The 20,501-nt window shown below is 42.8% G+C and overlaps 1 protein-coding gene across 1 annotated transcript in view; it reads right to left on the bottom strand.

Annotated features, from left to right (window-relative positions):
• The window catches only part of LOC138822918 (huntingtin), a gene marked incomplete at its 5' end in the record, with an annotated part of 115,004 nt that overhangs the window by 85,160 nt on the left and 9,343 nt on the right, over positions 1–20,501 (bottom strand). The window contains 9 exons of the mRNA XM_070015895.1: positions 1,726–1,773; positions 2,454–2,658; positions 5,303–5,481; positions 7,268–7,409; positions 9,624–9,762; positions 13,017–13,096; positions 13,467–13,526; positions 15,043–15,163; positions 19,550–19,633. Of these exons, the coding sequence (XP_069871996.1) occupies positions 1,726–1,773; positions 2,454–2,658; positions 5,303–5,481; positions 7,268–7,409; positions 9,624–9,762; positions 13,017–13,096; positions 13,467–13,526; positions 15,043–15,163; positions 19,550–19,633 (1,058 nt within the window). The remainder of the gene's footprint in view (positions 1–1,725; positions 1,774–2,453; positions 2,659–5,302; positions 5,482–7,267; positions 7,410–9,623; positions 9,763–13,016; positions 13,097–13,466; positions 13,527–15,042; positions 15,164–19,549; positions 19,634–20,501) is intronic.

The following is a 20,501-nucleotide window of genomic DNA, read 5'->3' as shown; positions in this document are numbered from 1 at the left end:
TAGAGAAAAAAGCCGGAAGTGGCGCTGTGGCTCAAGTGGTGGAGAGCTAGTCTTGAGCTGAAGAGCTGAGGGACAGCGCCCAGGCCCAGAGTTCAGGCCCCACGACCAGACTCCCCCAACCCCCCCCCAAAAAAAATCCTCATACCTCAGAAAATCCCAACCACACTACAAGTATGCACTAGCAAGACAAGCTTCCTAGTGTAAGTGACTCTAACTGAATACTGTAAGTGTTTACTGGAGAATGCAATTTCAGTTAACGTGTCATGCAAAAGCCAGTTGTGGCGATTCGGGCCTGAAACCCCAGGTGTGGAGACAGCATGGAGGTTGTGAGTTGAAGACTGGCCTGTAAAGCCAGGAGACTCAAAGTGGAGCTGTGGCTCAAGTGGTAGAGCACTAGCCTTGAATAAAAAAGTTAAGGGACAGCACTCAGGCCCTAAGTTCAAGCCCAGGATTGGCACCAAAAAAAAAAAAATCTCATTCAACCTGGGCACTGGCGGCTCATGCCATTAGTGCCAGGACAATAAAAAAAAAAAAGGAAATAATCAGTGTTGCAAATAATTGTGTATAAGAAAGTTATCAAGGGGCTGGGAAGGTGGCTCAGTGGGTAGAGTACTTGCCTTGTATGCATGAGGCCCTGGGTTCAATTCCTCAGCACCACATAAGCAAAAAGAAAAAAGCCGGAAGTGGCGCTGTGGCTCAAGTGGTAGAGCGCTAGGCTTGAGCTGAGAAGCTGAGGGACAGCGCCCAGGCCCAGAGTTCAGGCCCCATGACCGGGCCAAAAAAAAAAAAAAAGAAAGTTATCAAATTAAGTCAAGAAGACTTTGACTTAATAAAAATGAAAGTAATTATATCACACAACTTTGATATACATAAAGCTAAGTGTGGCTTAAATTGGAATAATTAACCAAACAAGCTATTTAGCAATAGTCCTAACACTAGACAAAATTAATTAGGAAGAGAAGTTATCTTTATAAATTATAATGATCCCCACAGTAGGAGTGGGCCTGCTGCATGTATTAAGGTTGTACTGAAACAAGACCACACTTATCAGCTCACAGAGTTTCAAGGGACTTTATGGCTCATATAGCTAAATAGTTACTCTCTGATAACTAATCATTTTTTAAGCTCATTCCTGACCTTCATCATTAGAAACTGATGAGGAGCCAGGCACTGGTGACTCAGACTTATAATCCTAGCTACTAGGCAGGAAAGTCCAGTCCAAGAGCCTCCTATCTTCTATAAACTTCCCCAATAAGCCAGAAGCAGGGCTGTGTCTTTAAGTAGTAGAGCATTATCCTTAAGCAAAAAAACATTCAAGAATAGTGCAAGCCCCTAGGACTGGCACATAAATAAATAAATAAATAACAAAAAAAGAAAACCTCAGGGCCTAGACATATTCCCTGAGCTATTTTTGCTCAAGGCTAGCACTCTACCACTATGAACCACAGCTCACAGACTTTCCCGATAGGTTGGCTTCAAACCATGATTTTCAGATCGCAGCTTCTTGAGTAGCAGGATTACAAGTGTGAGCCACCAGCACCTGGCTCAGAATTTACTTAAAGGCCACAGAAACCTTCAGGCCTACTTATCAGATTCTGGCAATATTTCTACATACAATCATCCTACTGCGAACAACTGGAGACATTTTGTTCTACATAGTAAGAAATACAGAAGAAAAAAAAACAGTTTGATTCAACACAAGATTCAGACTTGTGAAATAATCACCTTTTTGCTTCCTTGAAAGGACAGGGCTGCATGAAGAACCCCCTCCGGCTGTAAATCACACAGAGTGACAGGAGAGAGTAAAGTAACAAGCTGTTAAAATCTAGAAGAAATTTAAAAATCTTCAAAAAACTTGATTTACCCTTAAAACTAGTAAGAATGTGAGTGAATATATTTCTATAGGAAGTGCAGAAATTCCACAGTTCGACATTTTAAACTCAGGATGAAAATTACACCAAAATTCAAATACACAGTTCTAATAATATGACTAAAATTTCAAAAGAGGTCAGACTGCACATAAAAAGCCAAATTAAAAGTATCAAAGAACTCAGATAATCGTCACATATATAAGAACCAAATATAAATTAGCTTTCACTAGAAGCAATCATTAAAGTTGAGTAATTGCTCTCATTGGTTATAAGGTAAGCTTTCCACAGAGTAAGGCGACTTCAAAGGACAAGTGGCTAGGATGGACTATCATTTTCCACTCAAATACTCACTTTCTTCAGTCAAGTCAAAGGAAAAGTTAGGAAACCAGGCTTTAAATGCTTGAGTTCATTTTATCAGCTAACTTTCTAAACCCTAGTTCTCCTTTTTGCAAAAAACGATTTTAAATTTGGGCAAGAAACCAGGTGCTGACTGCTCAGCACAGCACAGCCCACAACGCAAGAGGGTCCCAAGCATTAATTAGTACTCAGTTGCTGATAAGCAGACCTTGGCTGAGAACGCACCTAGAAGTTCCACAATGCTCCCGCTGCGGTCTCGGCCCTGGGCCTCCTCTTGAGCTGCAGCCAGCTGTCCAAGCCCACCTGGCATGGTCAGTGCCTGCAGCAGCTCCGGCGGTGGGGTGCGGAAGAGCTGCTGTAGGAGCTCCAGTGCTCCTGTCACCACATTGTGGTCTTGGTGTTGCGTGTGATGCAAAGTCAGTTCATACACCTAGACACAGAGGCACAGGTCTTCAGTCATGGTTTTTAAAACATGTCCCATATTTCACCTTGCTTTATTTTTCCAGGTCTTGATTGGCAAAGCTTGTGCTTTAATTTCTCCCTTAAAAACTCCTCTGTCATTTCTACTGGTGTTTATTAACATCCACATTGTATTCTAAATGCACATGATTTTTTCCCTTGATACACTAATTCCTTAGACATAAGCGGAGCACATCTACTAAACATGCTAAAGTCAATCTGCTTTTTCCAAAACTGGGAGTAAGAAAGGAAATGCACCCAGCTGGCACCAGGTAGACAGTCAATGCTGGAAACATGATTCTGAGAAATTTAAAGACACATTAAATTTTATTTTGATAAAATTAAAAATTGTAATACTGTTAACATTATATACTGATTTATTCTTTTTCCCTTTAAGAGTTACCAGATAAAATGTAGACACAGTGAAATCAGAATTTCAGTTAACACAAATTTTGTGTGATTTGGAACAATACTCACTGCAAAATTACTATTTGAAATTCAAATTCCACTGATATCCTGAATTTTCATTTGCTAAGTTTGCCAACTATACCATTAGTATAAAAGTATACACGCTTTTAAATTCAGTGTAAAAGAGTTTTAAATAAACAGTCAAAGAAAGCTGCCTTAAACCTTTGGTTTTAGCTCTTCTGATGCAGCCTCCACAACCCTACTCACAGCTGACAAACTGCAGTCCACAGGTCACATACCGCCTGCAACTGAAATGTCACTGGTACATGGCATGTTCATGGGCTGTCTGTGACTCTTCTGCCCTATAATGGTAGAGATGGCATGACTTGCAAAGCTAAGGGCCTTTCTGAAGATGCTTTTGGACTCTGCTTTAGGATATCAGCTTATGTTAGCACCAGCACTGCTTCTTCCTCTTTACCACATTCACATGTTTCCACATAACACTATTTAAAGTTGGTGTCCTCCATAGAGAAATTGAGTCTAAAAAAGTCAGTTAAGCCAGGCGCTGGTGGCTCATGTCTGTCATCCTAGCTACTCAAGAGGCTGAGATCTGAGGATCACGGTTCAAAGCCAGCCGGGCAGGAAAAATCCATGAAACTCTTATTTCCAATAAACCACCAGAAAACGGGAAGTAGTGCTGTGGCTCAAGTGGCAGGGTGCTTGCCTTGAGCTGAAGAGCTGAGGGACAGCGCCCAGGTCCAGAGTTCAAGCCCCAAGACCGACCAAACAAACAAACAAAAAGCAATATGTATATTATCAGGTTATATAAAATAACTCACTAGAAAGTCTGTTAACGTGATAATCAAAAGGAAAAGTTTCATTCATTACTAAGTACAGCTTAAAAAGGATTCAATGGTAATTCTTTGATTATAAATTATCTTAAAATTATTATACATTTTATTTTGCTTAAATTGTAAGATTTTTGTGAATTTCACTGGTTTTCTTCGAGTTCTTTATTGTGTCCCACCTTCTCTGCTAACAATGTAGGCACAAGCCTCACTTTATCCAGCTTCTGAGTCATAATATTTATTGTTGGGAATTCTTGGAGTTCCTAATCTGAATTACATGTTATACAACAACCAGCTTAAAAATGGCTTTTAGCACATTTCTATGTAGGATTCTTTATTTTTTTGCACTTATTTCTGGTACATTTCCTCAAACATTTTTCTTCAGAAAGCATGAAAGAAATATTCAGAAGCCAGGCACCAGTGGCTCACACCTGTAACTCTAGCTACTCAGGAGGCTATCATCTGAGTATCCACAGTTCAAAGCCAGCCTGGGCAGGAAAATCCGTAAGACTTTATCTCCATTAATCACCATAAAAAAGCTGCAAGTGAAGCTATGGCAAGTGGTAGAATGCTAGCCTTGAGCAAAAAAAAGCTTAGGGACAGCTCCAGGCCCTAAGTTCAAGCCCCAGGATTGGCACCAAAATAAGAAAGAAAGAAAGAAAGAAAGAAAGAAAGAAAGAAAGAAAGAAAGAAAGAAAGAAAGAAAGAAAGAAAGAAAGAAAGAAAGAAAGAAAGAAAGAAAGAAAGAAAGAAAGAAAGAAAGAAAGAAAGGAGGAAGGAAGGAAAAAGAGAAAGAAAGAAAAGAAAGAAAGAAAAGAAAGAAAGAAAAGAAAGAAAAGAAAAAGAAAGAAAGAAAGAAAGAAAGAAAGAAAAAGAAAGAAAGAAAGAAAGAAAGAAAGAAAGAAAGAAAAAGAAAGAAAGAAAGAAAGAAAGAAAGAAAGAAAGAAAGAAAGAAAGAAAGAAAGAGAACAACATTCAGAGTTTCTATCAGGCTCCCACTGTCTGTATTTGCCCATCCCTGCCTAGTACTGCACCCTGTCCAGACCAGCTTACTATGTCATGGATTCAAGAAGCAGAGATTGTACCTAAAATGCTTGCTATTGCATCCTTAGCCCCAGTCTGATGGAGAGCACACAGTGAACACTCAGTATTAACTGAGAATGGATGAGCACTCTTCATGACCCTTGGTTTTATAGATGGATACCTGGTGCAAGCTGAGGGGAAGCTGCAGGTCCGAAGCCGACCCCTGAAAGTCCAGTCCTGGTTCCCACAGCTATCAGTTCTGTGCCTCCTGTCCAAGTTAGTGGAGTTACCACTTGTTCATCCTTGCAGCACAAGACTATAGGGTGTGGCTCCTACCTGGACAAGCTGCTCAGCAGAAGGAGAGACTTCCATTTCTTTCCGTGTCACCCCAAAGCTGCCTTTCAGGCTTGTGTCCTTGACCTGCTGCTGTAGTAAAGGCACCAGATACCTCAATGTGAGCAGCACGCCGAGGATCAGGAGTGTGGAGTGCTCTTCCTCCACAGGTACCAGCAGACCTACAAAGGCAGCCAATGTGATTTCTTAGCAGCTAATTTGAGCTCTTTGAGCAGCTCTTTGAGCCGCAGCACTCTTTGATAAAAAGGGGAGACCCAGTAGGCACCAGTGGCTCACGCCTGTAATCCTAGTTACTCAGGAGTCTGAGATCTGAGAATCACAGACAGCTCCAGCAACAGAGTCTGTGAAACTCGTATTTTCAAGTAAGCACCAAAAAAGCCCTAAGTGGAGCTGTGGCTCATGTGGCAAAGTGCTGGCCCTGAGCACTAAGGGATAGCGTCCAGGCCCTAGGTTCAAGACAGACAGACAGACAGACAGACAGACAGACAGACAGACAGACAGACAGACACACACACACACACACACACAGAGAGAGAGAGAGAGAGAGAGAGAGAGAGAGAGAGAGAGAGAGAGAGAGAGAGAGAGAGAGAGAGAGAGAGAGAGAGGAAAATCCTCCTCTAAGGACAGCAGTAAGGATAAAGATGGTATAGGCATGACTAAAGGCAGATTATGTGCCCAGATCTAACAGTGGATCTGTAGGACAGCCCTGTCTTTAAGCTTACTAAAGACCTTACAGTGAAATAATTACATCTGAAAGTCCGGAAGTTTTTTTTTTGTTGGCCGTGAGGCTTGAACTCTGGGCCTGGGTGCTGTCCCTGTGCTCTTCAGCTCAAGGCAAGCACTCTACCACTTGAGCCACAGCACCACTTCCAGGTTATTTTATATCAAATGTCAACATGCTCACCCCTGGATCTGCTAATACTACAGGAGAAATAATCAGACACTACAGAGAACCTAGAGGGTGCTGAGGTAGTTTCAGGCCTTACAACTAAAGGGCCGGGTCGGGAGGACAGGTGGGGCTGTACTCCACCTGGATGTTCTTGGGCACCATAGCTCCTGCATGGTTGCGGTGCACATGGGCTCATGCCAGCCTCTGCACAGCTCATTATTTAGTAGGCACCCAGTGATAAGTCACCTGATTCAGCAATGACTTGATTTTTTTGTTGTTGTTGGTCGTGGGGCGTGAACTCTGGGCCTGGGCGCTGTCCCTATGCTCTTCAGCTCAAGGCAAGCACTCTACAACTTGAGCCACAGTACCACTTGCGGTTTTCTAGTGGTTTGTTGGAGATAAGAGTCTCATGGAAGCCGGGCGCTGGTGGCTCACGCCTGTAATCCTAGCTACTCAGGAGGCTGAGATCTGAGGATCACGGTTCAAAGCCAGCCCGGGCAGGAGAGACCGTGAGACTCCTATCTCAAATAAACCACCAGAAAACCGGAAGTGGTGCTGTAGCTCAAGTGGTACAGCGCTCGCCTTGAGCTGAAGAGCTGAGGGACAGCGCCCAGGCCCAGAGTTCAAGCCCCACGACCGACAAAAAAAAAAAAAGAGTCTCATGGAGTCTCCTGCCCAGGCTGGTTTTGAACCTCGATCCTCAGATCTCAGCCTCCTGAGTAACTAGGATTATAGGTGTGAGCCACCGGTGCCCAGCTTGATTTTTTTTTTTTTAAATACTGGTATTAGGGCTTAAATTCAGGCCTCAGTGACTTTTTCAATAAAGACTAGAACTCCACCATTTGAGCCACACCTCCAGTTCTAACTTTTTGCTAAGAGTCTCACCAATATGTCTGCCAGGATGGATTTAAATCCTGATCCACAGATCTCAGTCTCCTAAATAGCGGGTTTCAGGCTGGTGTGAGCCACTGGTGCCAGCTTATGGTCTGCTCTGAAAGGTTCTCAAGTCTATTTTGAGTACAGCCAGAGGCTAGGTTATCCACACGCCTCACCCTTACCTAGGAGCACATTCAGAAGCCAGCTGTAGAAGTACTGAGTCCTCCTGGAGTGCTGGCAGATACTCACTGCAGAGCCAGCTGCGGTGCGACGGACAGTGGGGGAATTTGATTTCAGATTTGCTATGAAAGCCTTTAACAGGACCTGTGAAGGCAAAAACCCCAACAAACGAAAGATGCTACAATGAGGGTCATCGTATGTCCCCTACAACTAGGCTTGAATGTAGAGCTTCAAGTTTTTCCAGAGTATATATTATAAACAAGTAAGACTTTCTTTCAGAAATGAATGAATCAAAGTCAGGAGCAGCTGACAAGCACATGGTCTATTTGCTTTTCTGTACACTGCATTAGATTTGTTCGGCATGTATGTCCTGTCTATGATAACTGAGGCCTCTGTATCCAGGGAAGGTACACTCACAGAATTCGGGGACACCTATACAAAAACATCAGACCCAGCCAGGGGCTGGTGGATCATACCTATAATCCTAACTCCTCAGGAAACTAGGATTCAAAGCCAGCCCAGGCAGGAAATTCCATGAGACCCTTACCTCCATTAACCAGCAAAAAACTTGAAATGGGGAGCTGTGGCTCAAGTGGCAAAACACCAGCCTTGAGTGAAAAAGCCAAATAAGCACACAAGTTCCCAAGTTCACGCCCCAGTTACTGGCATGAGCGCGCGTGTGCACATGAGTGTGTGCACATGAGCACGCACATGAGCACACACAATCCTATCCAAAAAGTAACTAAAGTCAAAAACTGGAGATCTTAGTGTTAGAGCATTTATCTGGCAAGTACAAACTTCAAAGTGCAAAACCCAGTACCTCAAGAAATATGGTGGTAAATACCATACATCTAAGACACAGAATTAAGGCAAATAGGAAAGGAAAATCATCTTTGTTTATAATCCTTTTGCTGTTCCTAGATTTCATTGATAATACATTTGAATGAGCACAAGTGGATTGGAAGGGCGGGGGAATATTTTTTTTTTCAGTAATGCTAAAGGCTCAAGAAAGTAGTATAGTAATATGGCTATTCTACTTTAAAAAAAAGGGGGGGTGAAAGAGGGAGAGGGAATGTAGGAAGGAAAGCAGGGAGGGAGGGAGGAAGTAAAGGAGGGAGAGAAGAAGGAAGGAAGACAAAAGCCAGATGCCAGTGGCTCACACCTGTAATCGTAGCTTCTCAGGAGTCTGAGATCTAAGGGTCACAGTTTGAAACCAGCCTGGGCAGGAAAGTTCATGAGATTCTTATCTCCAGTGAACTTCTAAAAGGTCAAAAGTGGAACCGTGGCCAAAGTGGTAGAGCACTAGCCTTGAGTAAAAAATGCTCAGGGAGAGGAGGAGACGGGAGGGGAGGGGAGGGAGACAGAGAACTTGGCACAATTTTACTAGAATATGATACAAATCATAGAGAAAAACAGAAAACTTAAATTACCCAGTGAAGTGTTATCCCCTGCCTGGTCTCTACACTGATACTAGTTCTCACAGAAGCACCTGCTCTCTCCCAAAAGGCCCCATGAGCAGGTGGCTCATTGGGCGTCACAGTGCTCATGTTCTGCAACTGCAGGAGCCTCCATGGCCAGGAGGGAGCAAAAGAAATAGCAGCATTAGCAGCTCCCACCCACTGAGCAAGATGACTGGGTTACTACATTAAATTCTTAACATACATGACCTCCTTTGCTTACTCCAAAGCCCATGAAATTGGCTTTTAACATCATGTTAATATTAAAAGAGAACCTTGAGATACAGAGAAAAAAAAAAATCATGAACCAGGCTGGCCAATTTAGTCAGGTTACCAGCTAGCAAAGAGTGTAGAATTCCAATGCAATTCCATCGGACTCCAAAAAGTGTTCTCGCCACTGCACTCCCAGCCTCCCAGGAGAACTGTGCTGCGCTGCTCAGGACTGAATGCAAAAAAGGAGAGCAAGGGTCCTGCATACACTTCACAGGCCGTGTGACAACCACAGTTCCTAGACACCACAAGCAATAAATCAGAACAAGTTTGGAGGTTGTCTGCTGCCAAGCAGGTGCTGGCGCTTGTGGGCATAACACCCAAGAGCTGCTGCCACTCTGAGGGCTTGGTGCTGACTCTCCTCAACCAAGCTGAGCCGGAACTCAACTTCTCTGGAAAAATGTGCTTTGAATTTACATTTATAAACCATCTCTTTCTTCACTTCACCCCATAATAAAAAGCAGAAGTGGAAGAAAACTCCTGGAGTGCCTGAAAACTACACAAGACAGTGGTGTGGCAAATCAGGAAGCCAACTTGCCTTGCCGTCATTACTCTATGACTCAAATGACTGCCCAGCCAGTGGCCCCAGGAGTCCCATTTGCACATTTTCAACCTGAGGTGGCAATCATACCTTAATTTCATTGTCATTTGCAAAATTGCCAAAAGAAGCCATAATTTTGGGAATAGCTGCAGCCAAGGTCTCCTGGACCGATTCCTCAGGTCTCTTGCTTGTTCGAGTTAAGCATGGCAGGAGATTCACCAGGTAAGGCCTAAATGTGCAAGAGGAACATTGGTCATTCTTCAGGTCTCCTATAATGAAAAATACAAACACTTGGCTTTCTATTAGGAAAAACATGGTTTTATAAACAAGTAATCCTTAATAGAAACAAAAACGGTACTCAGATAAAAGAACAGCAAGCTTCAGTGCAGATTGGGGTTACCCAACCCTCATCTCTCCCATAATCAGAGGACAGTAAGAAACTGGGATAATCAGTGGACAGTAAGAAACTGGGTTTAGTCAGGTGCTGATAACTCACATCTTTAATCCTAGATGTTCAGGAGGCTGAGATCTGAGCACTAAGGTTTGAAGTCAGCCCAAGCAGACAAATCTTATCTTCAATTAACTAGTATAGTGAAAAGCCAAAAGTGGAGCTATGGCTCAAATGGGCCATAGCTCAAAGCTGGGCACCAGCTTTGAGCAAGAAAGTGAGAGGACCTGAGTTCAAGCCCTCGTGCTGGTGCCTGAGCCATGCACGCACGCACGCACACACGCACACACACACACACACACGCACACGCACACGCACAAACACACACACAGAATCCAGACTTAGTTACAGTAAATTGTAAGTTATTAAAGTTATTAAAATGCCCCTATTTTGATTCAATAATACTATTTTAAAAACATAATTTTTAAATACATGAATAAAGCTTTCTTAAAAAAGAAACAATACAAAATAGAAAAAAAAAAGTGTTCAAACCTAACTAAATGAGGCCTTTTAGAGACGATCTGACCTTGGAAAGAAAAAAAGGAAGCTGTGAGACATGAAGACTGAGTCACAAGACAGAGTCAAGCCTGGGACTAAATCCTTGTCCCAACCACAGAGATCCCTGCAGCAAGGGACCTTCTTCCTTCAGTGGTGAGACAGGTGGCCGGCCAGCAAGGCCACAGGCAGTACTGACTGCTTTTGTGACAAAAACAGCAAAGAAAAAAGTAAACAGGGATGCGAGAGGACCTCTCCAAGATGACTTTTTACTGAGACCTGAAAGGAAAAACTAAACCAGCCATCTGGAAGAAACTGAACTTGTTTAATGGGGAGTCTTGAACCTAAAATTTTACCTGGCTGGTACTAAGAAGTAAGAAAATGACAGGCACATGCATATGTGACACACACACACACACACACACACACACACACACACACACACACACACACACACACACACACACACACACACACACACCTGGCTTGTACTAAGAAGTAAGAAAATGACAGGCGCATGCATACGTGAACACACACACACACACACACACACACACACACACACACACACACACACACACACACACAAAATATGTGTTCTTTTTATAGTACTAGGGATTGAACTCAACACATCGTCACCTGAGCCACTCTCCAGTCCTTTATGCTTGTAGTATGTTTTCCAAAGACAGGGTCTCCTTCTGCCTGGACTGACCTTAGATTGTGATCTCACGATCGGCCTCCCATTCTAAGTAGTTGGGATTACAGTCATGTCCCACCATACCTAATCACAATTATATATTCTTATCGTCACTTTGGCTGCTATGTAGTAAACTTGGGATGCACTGCTTCAGAAATATAATAACGTTTTCAAACTAAGGATAATTAGGCTTAGAATGTAGCTCAGTAGTGGAGTATACACTCACCATGCTCAAGGTCTTAGGTTCCATTTCCAATAAAAATAAGTAAGGTAGTCAAAGGAAGGCTTTTATAAAAACAAACTTCCTAAAGCAAGTCCCAGTGGCTCACATCTTTAATCCTAGCTACTCAGGAGGCTTACTTAGGCACGCAAATTCTCCAGAATCTTACCTTTAATTAACCAGCAAAAAGCTGGAGTGACAGGAGTGCCTACTATGAGGGAAGAAAGCCTAGCAGGGGCATGAGGCCCAGTTCCAGCCCCAATACTGGTGCACACAACACATACACACACACACAAAGCTTATTTAATGATTGTATCTTTGTGGTCATACAAGGTTAACACTGAAACAACAATGTCAAAAGGATCACTATTTCATGTTAACAATGAGGATTCAGCCCGCTCTACCAGTTTCTCTGGGATGGAGCCAAGGGTCTCTGGGATGTGAGCATGCTTTGACCAGTTAAGGAGAGAAGGAAGGACTTGATTTGATTTTTTTCTTTTTTTAAAAAAAGGTCCTACTTTGTTTCTCAACCCATTAAGGCAGAACTGTTTCAAGTAGTTAAAACTTGATGCACATCTCAACATTTATCCTTTCAATCCAGGCAATCAACACATATTTGTTTTCTAGTAATTCCTACAGTTTGTGAGATGAGACTGGAACCTCAGCCTTCCTTGTTAACAAGTACCTTTAAGCAACTATGACGTGCAGCCAGTGTGCATACATACAGACTGCACACTACAGTGTGGAACAGGACAGTGAGACCCCTGCTAACCTAAGTCACATGGCAAGATGGACAGAAAACTAACAAGTATACTAATAAAGTATATAAGAATATTCCACATAGGAATGGGTGCTGTGAAGGAAATATAAGCAGAACAAGGCAGCCATTTGGGAGGGGCAGAGTAGGCAACGTGAAACACACTAGATTTAGACAAGGAGGTGTATCTGAAGAAGAGAGATCTGAGCTGAGACATAAAGATCAGCAGATCCGAAATAATTTTTAAATGTCTCAGAGGCGCTGGGCACCAGTGGCTCTTACCTGTAATCCTACCTATTTAGAAGGCTGAGATCTAAGGATCACAGTTCAAATCCAACCAAGGCAGGAAAGTCTGTGAAACTCTTACCTCCAATGAACTACCAAAAAATCAGAAGTAGTGTTGTGGCTCAAAGTCTCAGAATACTAATTTTGAGTGAAAAAGCTCAAAGACAGTACCCAGGCCCTGCGTTCATGCCCTACAACCCACGGGGGGAAAAAAAAAAAGCAGAAGTGGAGGTGTGGCTCAAGTCACAGAGTACCAGCTAAGTGAGAGCATGAGGCCACATTTAAGCACCAGTACTGGCATCATAAAAAATAAAAGCTGAGCTAGACACTGGTGGCTCATGCCTATAATCCTAGCTACTAAGGAGGCTGAGATCTGAGGACTGAGATTCAAATCCAGCACAGGAAGGAAAGTCCATGAGACGTTTATCTCCAATAAACCACCAGAAAACCACCAGAAGTAGTGCTGTGGCTCAAGTGCAAAAAGTGGCTGTGAGCAGCAAAAAAGCTAAGGGGTAGCACCCAGATCCTGAGGCAAGCCCCAGTACTGGCACAATAAACAAACAGACAGAAATACAACTTACCTGCATTTCTGAGGTCGAACCAGGTGAGCCAGCTCAGCAAACCTCCAAAGGGCAGCACGCAGACTTCGAGGGGCCCCATTCTGAGTGCATTTAATGAGCAACAAGTTACATTTAAGGGTCACATGCACTTGTCAGCGGAAGGGCAATGTGTAAACAAAGATTCTCTTTACTCACTCCTATTTTCAGAGAGGAGGCTAAATGCGTAAAACATCTGGTTTTAGACAGACGGCTTCAATTATAAAGATATATATTAAAAAGTTAAGTTAACCTTTTAAATTTTCATCTAATAAAATGAAGAATAAGCTTCTGGAGAAAAGCAAAACAAAGTCTCCTTTTCAAACAGCATTTTCTCATAATTTTTTCTTATTAACTTCAAAATAAAATTCTAAACATACAGTTGCATTCAGTGTTAAAATATCATCTTTATGACAATGGAAAATAAAGGCCTACCTTTTTAATTTCCTTATAGAGTTCTAACTGTAGCCTTGGCAGATTAGAATCCATCAAAGCCTACAAGGAGACAGAAATAGCGCTGAGACTGTGGCAAAGTGGTAGAGTGCTTGCCTAGCCTACATGAAGCCCTGGGTTTGATTCCTCAGTACCACATACACAGAAAAAGCTTGAAGTAGCACTGTGGCTCAAGTGGCAGAGTCCTAGCCTTGAGTAAAGAGAGGCTCAGGGACAGAGCTCAGACCCTGAGTTCAAGCCCCGGGACTGGCCAAAAAAAAAAAAAAAAGGGAGAGCATGATACATTCATGGAAGACACACTTACTCGTGGTTCTAAAGGCAAGCAAAATTTGAACTTGGTAGCAAAGTCAACTAGAATAGCAACTAAATTGGAAAACTATTCCTTCCTTCCTTCTCCAACCCCCAGCACTGCCTCATTTGAACTCAAGGACTGGCTACTTTCCCTGAGCTCTTCTGCTCAAGCACAGTGTTCCTACTGTTTGAGCCACAGCTCCACTTCTGGGATTTCTGGTAACTAATTGGAGATAAGCGTCTCACTGATTTTCCTGCCCAGGCTGGCTTCAATCATGATTCTCAGTAGTAGCCAGGATTACAGGTGTGAGCCACCAGAGCTCAGCTGAAAACAATTAAGAAGCAAATGTAGGCAAAAAATTACTGGACATACTTGACATGAGTCACTAAAAAGAATTTAACCTTGCCGGGCGCTGGTGGCTCACGCCTGTAATCCTAGCTACTCAGGAGGCTGAGATCTGAGGATCGTGGTTCAAAGCCAGCCCGGGCAGGAGAGACTGTGAGACTCCTATCTCCAATAAACCACCAGAAAACCGGAAGTGGCGCTGTAGCTCAAGTGGTAGTGGGCTCGCCTTGAGCTGAAGAGCTGAGGGACAGTGCCCAGGCCCAGAGTTCAAGCCCCACAACCGACAAAAAAAAAAAAAAAAAAAAAAAAAAGAATTTAACCTTTATCAAAATCAAATACTGCATAACAAAATTAAAATTAAAGCTCTCATAGTAAACCTTCACTAGATGACACCAATTCAGGTGACAGGCTACAAAGTGAGAAGTGTGAAACAGGCCAAAGATGACCATACACACCGGTCCTGAGCCCCTCGCTCCACCCAGGATCCTCCGTCCTTCCCGAAAATCTGGGCCTCCTCTCTGGCAGAGATGCTCACAGCCTCCCCACGCCTCAGCCTATGCTACTGAGAAGCTTCATGGTCCTCAAAGCTCTTTCTTGCCCTCCCTGCTCACTTCAGGGCTAAGCCAGAAATAAGGTCCAGGCAGCCCCCTGGTAACCAAGGCTAACAGCTCTTGTCCTACTCTGGTCCTCTTCTAAAACGGCACTGCAAATGTGTGTTCACTGCAGAGGACAATGTAACCCAGCCCTCCTTGCCACCGGGACATGCACACCCTGCCATGGAAACTCAGCTCCTTCTGACGTGCCAGGTACATGCAAATACCCCGACCCCAAACCACACACCACAACCAAAGTCATCCAGACATCCTGATACACTCAAGACAGAGGAAGTATGAAACGATGGCTTCTTTGCTTAGCTCTTACTTTTATAACTTTGTTGAGGCATTCATCAGCCACCATCCTGACATCTGACTCCACATCATCACTACACAGCAGAAAAAGTTCCATAGCGATACCCAGAAGTTTCTGAAATTCTGGAGAATTTCTAAAGTATAAAAAAAGAAAAGACTGTCACAGCCAAGAGGAACCTACAGAGAGACATGATGACAAAATGAATAAAGTATCCAGAATTCTGCATGCAATTCTGAAATAGAAAAGGAACATTACATGAAAATTAATGGCTTTAATAGCTCATCAGTATTGATTGTGAAAAATATAATCCTCTAATGTAAAATACTAAATGGGGCAACACTTTCTCTTTCTTGTTAGTATACATTAGCTATACACAGAGGGGGGGTTGTGTTGTGACATTTCCATGCATGTGCTCAACATATCCAATCCCCTCCCCACGCCATTACTCTCCACTGTCTTCACTCCCCAGGTCCTAATATAATTTCAAGAGCTTCATTGTTCTTTCTTCATATTTGCCAGGCTCCATCCCTTTCTGGACAATATTCATCCTCTTTTACTCTCATTAGCCCAACAGAACCAGTTTCTCTCTCCCTTTCCTTCCCCACAGACTATTATTCATTCAAGTTCTTATCTCTGTTAAAACACCCATACACGCGCACTTGGTCCAGCCATGCCTCTGGCTTTTTTGTGTGTGCTGGTACTGGGGCTTGTACTCTGGGCCTGGGCGATGTCCCAATTTATTTAAGCATATCTCTTATCACACTAAAATGTAATTTAAATAAAATTGAACTTTTTATGGTGGTACTGAAGCTTGAACTCAGGCCCCCAGTACTCCCAGTAACCAGCACAAAACTAGGATGGATGGATGGAGAGAGAGAAGGGGCGGGGAGGGGGCAAGGGAAGGGGCACATTCTATAGTCCTAGTACTCAGGAAGTTCAAGACGAGTTATACACGAGTTCAAGGGGGAAAAGCTTCTTGTAAGCAGCAGCACATACACTGACTTTCTTTTTTTTTTTTTTTTTTTTTTGCTGGTGGTCCTGGGGCTTGAACTGTGGGTCTAGGTGCTGTCCCTGAGCTGCATTTTGCTCAAGGTTAGCACTCTACCACTTGAGCCACCATGCCATTTCCAGCTTTTTTGAGTATTTTATTGGAGGTAAGAGTTTCATGGATTTTCCTGCCTAGGCTTCGAACAGTAATCCTCAGAGCTCAGCCTCCTGAGTAGCTAGGATTACAGGTGTGAGCCACTAGTGCCTGGCTGACTTTTTTGTTCAATCTGAAAATTCTCTGCCTTTAATGTCTATATTGCTAGGTTTAAATCTACCATTTTTTCCCCTTCTTATCCCACATGTTCTTCCTAATTCTGGCTCCATTTGGCCAGCCTCGGCAGGAAAGTCTGTAGGATTCTTATCTCCACTTAACCACCAAAAAAAAAAAAAAAAAAGCTAGAAAGGGAACTGTGGCTTGAGTGGTACAGTGCCAGCCTTGAGCAAAAAAGCTCAGAGACAGCACCTAGGCCTGAGTTCAAGCCCCAGGACCAGCACCAAAAAATTAAAAAAAAAAAAAAAAAAGGATTACATACATTTCCTGTGACTACTATAATAAATTACTACAAACTGAGTGGCTTAAAACAACAAAACTTACTCTTCCACAGCTTCAGTCCAAAATCAGTATTCCTGAGCTGAAATGAAGATGTAGGCAGTGCTGAACTCCATGAGCTCACTCCTGCTGTGATGGCAACTGGCACCCAGGCTACGGTCACATCACTACAACTCTACAGCTCCAAGGCCAGCACCTTCAAACCTCTCTGCTCCATCCTCACATGGCCTTTTCTCTTTCCCTCTCCTTTCTATGCATACCGCAGAAGCAACAGAAAATTCCAAAGGCCATTCATATTTAAGGAGAAAGGTAACAGGACATAATAGTCACATGTTTACAGAGTATGTCCATTTCAGCCCTACTCTGTGAAATCTTTGTGAGTATGAAGAATATTCTAAATGAACTACTTATTTATCTGGTAAGACCTGTGATCACCCTAGCTCCATAAAATATCCTGTCATAATGTCCCACTGTAGAAGTATAATGAATGCAGCATTGCTCCATAAAAGCAGAGGAGACAAACCAATGTGAAAACTATTATTTTAAGATGGCAAACTGAACCACAACTAAAATCTTAAAACAGTTAAACATACTTACTACAAACATAAGGCTAACATTCTATGAACTCCACAGAGTTCTCAAAAAAACAAAATGTCAAGCATAAAGTTCAGAGTATTTAGACTTGAAGAGATCTTATTTTCTGGGTTGGTAGCTTTCAAGAATAAATGATATTCTTTGGGACTGAGTATTCAAGGTCACCTTGCATAAAAGGTTAAAACGTATACCTCTGGACAATACACATCTCTATGGGATGTTACTCAATGAATACAGCTAAATCTTCAGTGTTTCCTGTGTACCGCCTGCTGGCACAAAATCTGAAAATGGAGCTGACATTTCAAACATGAGACAACACAGTTTCAAAGACATTAAAGCTTACCTAAAACCACTAGCAACCAGGGTTGGAGAAAGGCCCCCAAGGTCCACTCCTGCCACTGGTGGTTCATGCCCTGCCACTGGTGGTTCATGCCTATAATCCTAACTACTCCAAAGACTAAGATCTGAGCATTGTGGTTTAACGTCAGCCCAGGCAGAAAAGGCTGTGAGACTCTTATTTCCAATAAACTACACAGAAAAATCCAGGAATGGAGCTTTGCCTCAAGTGGTAGAGCACTACTGTAAGCAAAAGAAGCTCAGGGTCAGTGCCCAGGCCCTGAATTCAAGCCCTAAGACCAGCAAATTAATAAGATCACCTAGCTTACTTTTTAAAATTGTTATTGTAGAGTTGATATACAGAGGAGTTACAGTTACATGAATCAGGTAATGAGTAATGTTCAGTTCTTTTTGAACCATGTTTCCCCTTCCATCGCTCTCTCCCAGTCTTTCCCTCCTGTCCCCAAGACCACTTAGCTTATATAGGAGTCAGAGACGGAATTCAAACCATTTCCCTCTACTTTTATCATAGTTTTGTATAGTAATATGCTAATTTCTATAGTAACATGCAAAATTATTCTACATTATAAAGTATGGACTAAAGTAGATCTTTCCTTTCTTAAGTGGTTTAGGTATCTTGTCACAGCAACAAAACATCTGATTAATACAACAAAGAAGCTATAAAAGAAGGGGTTCAGGGGCTGGGAAGGGTTCAGGGGCTGGAAAGGTGGTTCAGTGGTGGAATGCTTGCCTTGTATGCATGAGGCCCTGGGTTTGATTCCTCAGCACCATATAAGCAGAAAAAAACTAGAAGTAGCACTGTGGCTCAAGTGGTAGAGCACTAGCCTTGAGCTGAAGAGCTGAGGGACAGCACCCAGGCCCAGAGTTCAGGCCCCACAACCAACCAAAAAAAAAAAAAAAGAGAGAGAGAGAGAAAGATAAAGAAAAGAAGGGGTTCAGGCTGGGAAAGTGGCTCAGTGGTAGAGTGCTTGCCTTGCATGCATGAAGCCCTGGGTTCGATTCCTCAGTACCACATAAGCAGAAAAAGCCGGAAGTGGCACTGGGGCTCGCTCAAGTGGTAGAGTGCTAGCCTTGAGCAAAAGAAGCTCAGGGACAGTGGCCAGGCCCTGAGTTGCCCAGGACTGACCAAAAAAACCCCACAAAAACCAAAAAGGTGTGGCTGGCTGACTATTGGGAAGCTCAGCCATGGAGGCCGCTGGGCAACAGCTGCCTGCAGCCTGCCAGCCCCAAATGCAGAGGAGCAGGCTGCAGCTACGGGAGCACAGGCGTCAGGACAAGCACATCTCTGACAGGTGATACTCAACAGAGCTTGGACTGCTCTAATCACTGCAGTAAATGTAAAATTATCAAACCAAACATGACTTTTAGTATCAAACCAAACATGACTTTAATTAGCACTAATTAAATACAAACTAATTAAATACAAACATGTTATCTAATTACCATACTGGCTGTAATTCTTGTATATAAGATTATAAAAAGAAAATATTATTCACTACACTGTCTGAATAGTCTTAGTATACAACCAGAAATATGGATAAATAATTGTTAATTTCTTTATGATAAGACCTCTTTCAGCTGTCTGTCAATTATGGGCTCAAGTTTGATGTCATCTTGCTTCAGCATGACTGCTGGGATTACAGGTGTGCACAACATACCCAGCATTTTTAAAGTATTTCTTAAAAGCAACTGGTGACATAAGATGCAACACATACAGTTTTTATTCCCTGGGCACCCATGGCTCACGCATTTAATCCTAGCTTCTCAGGAAGCTGACATCTGAGGATTGCAGTTCAAAGTCAGTCCGGGCAGGAAAGTGCAAGGCTCTTACTCCAATAAACCACCAGTGGTAGATTGCTAGCTTTAAGCTGAAGAGCTGAGGGACAGCATTCAGGCCCAGAGTTCAAGCCCCACGACCCAGAAAAACAAACAAACAAAAATAAAAAAACAGGAAGTTCAGAGTACAATTACCTGAGAGATTGTGCCACTATGTTTTCACATATTGTCAGACAATGATTCACCCGGTCTTTTTTGGTGGCTGCAAGTTCCTTCTTTCTAAAAACAAAAAAGACAAAAGGGAAAAGAAATGAAGATGTATGGAATTACCTGCATCATTTACTTCTACATCCTATCCATTCAATCAGTATTTCTTATAATGAACCATTACACTCCATACAAGGAAGAGGGTAGAATCTGGACAGGGAGGCAGCGATGGGTTCCCCAAGGGCTTCCTAACCATGACACACCACAAAAAAACCAGGCAATGCCACAAAAGCAGCTCATGTTCCCCATTTTAAAGACTGACATGCCAAGAGTGAGCTGACCACCATCACAAAGACAGGAAGTAACAGATCTAAAAGTGTCTGACTTTATTTTACCAATTCATAGGTGCTCTGTATGTCAACTCCACTGACACTTCTTACAACCAATAGCATGTCACGTGAATTAGGGACATTTCTTCTTTCTCAGAAGGACAGATGGTTATAGTACAGGTTATATTACATGGGGCGTCAACTCAATGAAGCACAATATACCTATGTATATATGTATCAACCTGTCTTCATCTCTCAAAAACTGCACTGTTGACTGACTTCAGTTAGCATAGAATATAGCCTCCCTGAAGTGTAGGCAGTGGCTAGTCACTTCTATATCCCCACACAACAAAAAATAAGCTGTTAAGACATGAATGAACAGCCTGGTCAAGCTTCAGCAAGGCGCTAGTGGCTCACACCTGTAATCGTAGAGGCTGAGACCTGAGTATAACAGTTCAAAGACAGCCTAGGCAGGAAAGTTCTTGAGAATCTTATCTCCAATAAACCACCAAAAAACCAGAAGTGGTGCAGTGGCTCAAAGTGGTAAAACACCAGTCTTGAGCAAAAAAAAGAGCTCAGGGACATGTCCAGGCCCTGAGTCTAAGCCCCAC

Source organism: Dipodomys merriami, unplaced genomic scaffold (genome assembly GCF_024711535.1).
Source record: "Dipodomys merriami isolate MVZ:Mamm:240054 unplaced genomic scaffold, mDipMer1.0.p SCAF_1175, whole genome shotgun sequence".
Lineage (NCBI taxonomy): Eukaryota > Metazoa > Chordata > Mammalia > Rodentia > Heteromyidae > Dipodomys > Dipodomys merriami.
Note: the sequence above shows the minus strand (reverse complement) of the source record. Positions and strands in the feature narration are given on the sequence as shown.